The following is a 6,211-nucleotide window of genomic DNA, read 5'->3' as shown; positions in this document are numbered from 1 at the left end:
GGGAATACAGCCAGGCAGTGTGGAGAGCAGCTCCCTGCAGCTAAATCTGTGGGAGAGGAGACGGGACAGATCAAGGCCCCCACAGTGAGGGAGGGAATGGGGTAGGGGCTGAGGGTACTGGCCAGCCAGGGCGGTGCATGGGGCCAGGGGCTGGGGTGTGGACCAGGATGGAGCCTTGGTGGCTTGTACAGGGGGTATTGGGGGGGTGGCTCCCTGCCACTATGTGCCCATGCCACCCAGATCGGTGTGTGGGGTAGGTGGATACAGGCTGCCTGCTGTGGGCTCAGGGCTCTCTGCCCTGTTGTCCAACTCCCAGGGGCCCCATACTGGCCATGCCACCATGATGAGGGACTCCCTACCTGCATGGTAGCTGCAGGGCAGTGGCAGCAGCATGGACCTTTGCCCCCACTGCTGCTGGGCAGGCAGGGGGTGCATGGCTGGTGAGGGGCTCCCGAGGGAAAGGCAGCAGGGTGGGGAGCCCAGAGCCCATAGTGGGCAGCCTACATCTGCCCCTGCTCAGCTATGCTCCGGCCATGCCACTGGCAGAGGGCATGGGGGGGGGGGCGGTGAGGGATACAGGTGTGGGTCCCACCTTTCCATTTTGAAAATGTGGTCACCCTAGGTATGTACAAGCTTAGGGCAATCTAAATGCCTGGTGAGAGAGGGGAAGGGGAGAGAAGTTTTCACAGGATTTATGCCACTGGAAAAATGATCCTGATATACAGCCAGTTCTCATCAGGCAAGAACACAGAGAGACCTATCAAACTAATTCACCTGCCCTAACAAACACTTGTGCTCATTCCCAGCACAGCCCCAGGCTGGGAAAATTTAGCCACTCTCCACAACTCAGGGTTGTGCTGTTTCTTCCTGCCTCTCATACCTGATCAGGCTATTTTTCTTCCACCAACTTGGTTGCCTCTGGCTGCCTGTGCCTCCAACAAGCAGCAAACACTTGTTTGAACTTCATGACTGCCCTGACTGACGGACACCCCAATTTGGACACTAAAAATTGAGTTAAATAAAATTAGAAGTCATTTTTTAATAATTTTGGCCTAAACAATTTACTGAGGCCACATAGGAATTCAGTGGTTTAAGTTGGGATTAGAACCCAGAAGTTCCTACATTTTATCCTCATTTCCTTTTTGACCGAAGTATTGCAGAGAGACATCTCAAGACAATCTTCTCATCCAAATTAGATATTTAAGGCTTTTTATGGAGTATTTGGTTTGTACACTCTTTCATAGGAAGCAAATTTAGGGCCCAATTCAGTAAAGTAAATGGGTTTGCTTATAGCAGGTAAAATTAAGTACATGAATAAGTGCTTGCAGGATCATGGTCTAATGTCTAGCTGTCATACAATTTGTCAACATAAAGAAGATTTTAAACAATATTCTATTCTAAACATTGAGAAATCAGTGTCATTAATCATGAATAAGCATGAAATAAAAAAGCATATAGGTGTATTCTTTTCTTTTTTCCTTTTCTTGATCAGCGCAATAACATAACAACGTAGTTGTTGATATAATAAAGTTGAATCAATAGTCATCAGGAAGGGCAACAGCTCAAAGTTATTGTTGAATTCATGGCAATATCCATGTCATACAGAGGGAAAAAAGACACTAAGTTCTGTAGCATAACATACCTGGGAAAGAAGGGTCCATTTGGTTTTTGACCTGTTTTTTGGGACTCGGGCGTTAAAATTGAGATACAATGCAGTAACATTTTCTCAATACTTTCTAATAATTTTGAGAATACCTTGCATTCAGGAAAGTGCAGTGCAATTACATTTAATTCACAATTTGCAGTTAAGTCCCATTAAATAAGATGCATTATAGATAACAAAAAAAAATAATATTACTAACTGCTGTTAGGTATTCTAGCCATCCCTACTAAGCACCAATATTGTTAGTAGGGCCACAGTGCTAGTATCCAAAATATGTGTTGTACCAGCATGAATGTTGGATTATGGGTGTACATGTGCTATAGCCCTTTGAAAGGAGATGATTAAAAAGTAGCAATTTGTTCTTGATGAATTTTAGCATTTAAATGATTTTGTTTGTGATTTTTAATGCTCTTTTTAGGCAACAAAATAATAGTCTTTTTCATTTTTGCTAGCTGTTAAGGTATACTATAGATTTTGGTGTAAAAAAGATGAGATATGAGGGCTTGAAAAAACAACTACTGTGAACGCATAGTAATGACTTCTCCAATTTAACATGCATTTGGTATTCATTTAACGATCCATATCAAGAAAATGTGCAAAAGCTATCAATCTATAGTATGCAAATATATGGTGCTATTAATACATATTCACCAGAGGAGCTTGTACACAGGGAAAGTAGTCAGTTCCATGCCCAAATACCAACAAATGCATGAGTAAAGAGGCTTGGTTTGAGCATCTGTGAGTAGATGACGGGGTCAGAACCTACCCTACAGCCCACAGGCAGGATCCTGGTCTTCCTGCTCCGCAGCTGTTCTGTGATGGCCAGTTTGGACTCCGGTTCTACTGTGTTAGGACCTCCTTCTGAGCAAATGACATACATTAGGACTACAGCCAAAATTTAGCCAAACTATTTTTATAATAAGCCCATTTTGTGGGGATATGCACAATGGAGATTTACTGAAATGCTAGTTATGAATGAATATTAATAAAATTACACAAAACACTTCTACAAACACTTACCACGTTGGCTGATGTGGCATTGGTTCCTATTATACCTTTGACAACAGCATGTCAGTGAAACATTTTTAATATCCATGACAATAAATAAAAGAAATTAATCCCCCCAAATTATTTAGTAATATAAATAAGCATCTACCATAAACTTATTAACACAAGAAAGTTCAGAGTTAGAGCTCAAATTCTATTTATAACTTGGTTCTGTTTTGTATCATGGATGCCCAAAATGTGCATGCCTTTGTATCCAGCATGTAGATACAGTTTTTAAGAAGTTAACAGTTACAGACCAAGTTTTGATCTAACTCTTAGTCACAGTTTGGCTCAGAGGACCAAATTTTGTTACTAGTTCAGTGTTCCATCCATGCTACCCGTTGAAATGAATAGATTTCCATAGGTGCAAGTGAGGCCCACAGTGATTACCTTCCATTTGGACAGGTTACATGGATAATTCCAATTTACATTAATCTGTTTTACTCATATACATTGCCCACACTCCATACTGTTAATCCAATGTCTTTTGCTGTCGTTTCTTTAATTTTAGATTCCATTCTTTAATGTGTTTTTGCTCAATTTTGCTGCTTTTATAAAGAACTTTTATATACAGTGATTTTATCTTTTCTGGCACAAAACATGAAACATTCATTATGTACAGTAAATTTACTGCTCGGAAACCTTTTCAATTTAGTACTTCACTGAGTACCCTTTGATATGAGATAGCAACTAATATGCTCACTATGTTGCTACGAAGGGCCAGTACAAATACAGCAAGTTTATAAAACGACTGATATAATCTTTCACAATGCAAGTTAGTTTCATAAGGCATTTTACATTATGTCACCCTCAAGCAATATTATGTGACAAACAAAAAACAACCTTCCAAACTCTTTGATATTAAGTTCATAAAGGTTTATCTGGAAATACTTTTTCAAGTGCATCTGGTGTTAATAATAGCATACATTATGCTATTTGTAGCTTCTCATGTGCTTATTTTGAATGGATACAAATTTCAAAGTGGCATGTGCAGACATGCCATAACGAGAATGCCCCCAAAGGACTCTGTTCTGATGGTAGGATTTCCAACAGGGCTTCAAAGCTTTTCGTTTAACTGAGAACAATGGAAGAGGAATATCCTTTCTTCTGATTCAAATGAGGGAAGAATGAAGGTCTAGACACCTTGCAAGGCTTAAAGGAACATTTCAAGTTTCTTCTAGCTTTAGGCACCCAAGGTCATGTTACGTAGTAGCCATTGTTGGGATCTACTTTCACTGCAGTCCTTCATCGTAGGAACCATTTTATCCTCCTCAGAGGGTTCATCAAGACACTGGTTGCTATTGACATGCCTCAACGTAAGCTTCTGTAATAAAAAAATGGAAAATGTTGCAGAAAGATAAGTATTGTTGGAAATTTAATATTTGATCATTGTAGTCTTTTTGTAGACATAGCACAAGAAACTATAACATTGGGAAAAATGACCCCATTCAGAATCTGCACCACATATCACTAAGTGTCTACCACCACCAGTATGGTTCTATGATACACTGAAAGCTAAAACCAACTTCAATGCTATTTTTCACTGCTCTGATGAAAATAATGAGCTCACCTTCCTTAGATGTATGGCAGGGTCAAGCCACTTAGGGAATGATAAACTGTGGTGTGTCCATGGAACAAAAACAAAAAAGCAAAAGTATAACCGGAAGTTCAAAATAAGCACAAACAAATATTAGTTCAAAGTCATTATCTACAGTTTCAAGGAATCCAAGGCCCAATGCCTAGAAAATATATGTGTATTAGACTGTAAATGTTATTTAAGACATGGCTTGTGTCAAGGAAATATATTTACCACCTGTTGTATAAACAGTGGCAACACACACACACGTATATAAAACTGTAAAACGATAGGTAAATGCCAATATCCTTTTAGTGCAAATATATGCTTTTTCTTTAACTAACTGCCCTATTTATCTATATTACATAATTTTGGGGCAGGAGGGTTTGGGGCAGAGTTTGACTGGTGGCAATAGTAAAAGAATATACCTAGAACAACTAGCTCCATATCACTGAAGGATGAAAAGCTGCACCACAGCCAACATGAATAACATGCAAAAATGCAACCATATAAAGTTAATATTTAAAAGGAAACACAAACAGACTAGCTATGCAATCCAGAGAAATTCTCCCTGGACATATGGAGCCACCCTCTTGGCTCTGGGATTCTATCTAAATTATATCAGTAACGACCATTTTAGTCCCTTCTGACTCTGCCACCAGAATTTCTGAGACAAAAGTTGAAAAAAAAATTTCAAGGATCACATTTTCAAATTAACAGGAAAGTGTGATACTGTTCTCAGCCTATCCTATTCAGGAAACGTCTGCACAAAGACACCAATGGAGTACTCTTGGGATGGAAATACTTTTATAAGGAAACCAAGGACTTTTAGTGTCTCGCTGAAATCTGTACTTACTGGTTTTAAAATTTTGCAACACCTTGGTATTAAAAAATTTTTGCCAAGTGATCCTCTTTCATGGGAGTCAAACAAGGCAGAAGGAAGGCATAGGAAAATGCTTTCTTTTGAAAGACTTGGGATCCACCCTTGTACTGCACCCCCAGACAGGGTTTGTTCAAGAATGCACTCTTATAAACAGGTATAGAAACATGTACAAATACAGACAAGGTGAATGTATTCTACACGTGAATATTAATGCAATGCAATAGACTCCGGTATAGTTCACACTGGAGTTTTTTGCTTTCAGGCACAGCGCTTGCATATGGGGCCAGGACTGCAGTACATTGAGCTGGGGTGGTGCAGCCCTGGCTGCCAGGAGGCCCCAGAGGTCAGCCTGCCAGCCCGGGTCTGCTCTGGCCTGACTCAATGTACTGTGGAGGGGTTGGCTGGGGCATGAGGGTGCTTCAGTGTGGGCTAGCCAACAGACAGCCTCTGCTCCAGCCAGGCCCGTCAGTATCTACATGTGTTGCCGTGGAGTAAATAACTCCGTCATAGGATAGATATCTGGCAGTACTAACCTAAGACAGAGGTAATTAGTTTACTCTGGCCTCATAGTATTTGTATTTGTAAACCAATGAGGCTTTACTGCGGAGCTAATTAGGCAGCTGCAATAAGCGTCTTGTGTAGATGTGTCCACAGAGACCCACATCTCTGACAGAACAATATAGTACATATTTTTAAATCCACAAATTCTTGCCTCTACTGTTGTAGAACTGTAGGGTCACACATGACTGAGAGTGAAATGTCATCTGTTTTACTAAGGGACTAGACACCTGTGCCTACCATAATGACACATTCAAATGTAAATTTTATTCAGGTACCTTTCATAGTTTCACAGTTTCTAGGGTCAGAAGGGATCCGTGTAGATCATCTAGTCTGACCCCCTGCCATGGCAGGAAAGAGTACTGGGGTCAAAAGACCCCAGCAAGATATTCATCCAGCCTCCTCTTAAAGACCCCCAGGGTAGGAGCCAGCACCACTTCTCTTGGAAGTGGGTTCCAGATCCTAGCCGCCCTGACCGTGAAGT

The 6,211-nt window shown here is 40.7% G+C and overlaps 1 protein-coding gene across 1 annotated transcript in view; it reads right to left on the bottom strand.

Annotated features, from left to right (window-relative positions):
* Positions 1–907: 907 nt before the first annotated feature.
* Positions 908–6,211, bottom strand: part of GALNT13 (polypeptide N-acetylgalactosaminyltransferase 13) — a 176,964-nt gene continuing 171,660 nt past the window's right edge. The window contains exon 11 of the mRNA XM_019553614.1: positions 908–4,034. Coding sequence (XP_019409159.1) covers positions 3,894–4,034 — 141 coding nt within the window. The 3' untranslated portion in view covers positions 908–3,893. The remainder of the gene's footprint in view (positions 4,035–6,211) is intronic.

The sequence above is a fragment of the Crocodylus porosus genome, unplaced genomic scaffold (genome assembly GCF_001723895.1).
Source record: "Crocodylus porosus isolate Cpor-Errol unplaced genomic scaffold, CroPor_comp1, whole genome shotgun sequence".
Taxonomy (NCBI): domain Eukaryota; kingdom Metazoa; phylum Chordata; order Crocodylia; family Crocodylidae; genus Crocodylus; species Crocodylus porosus.
The sequence above is the reverse complement of the archived record's forward strand: the minus strand, read 5'-3'. Positions and strand labels throughout refer to the sequence as shown.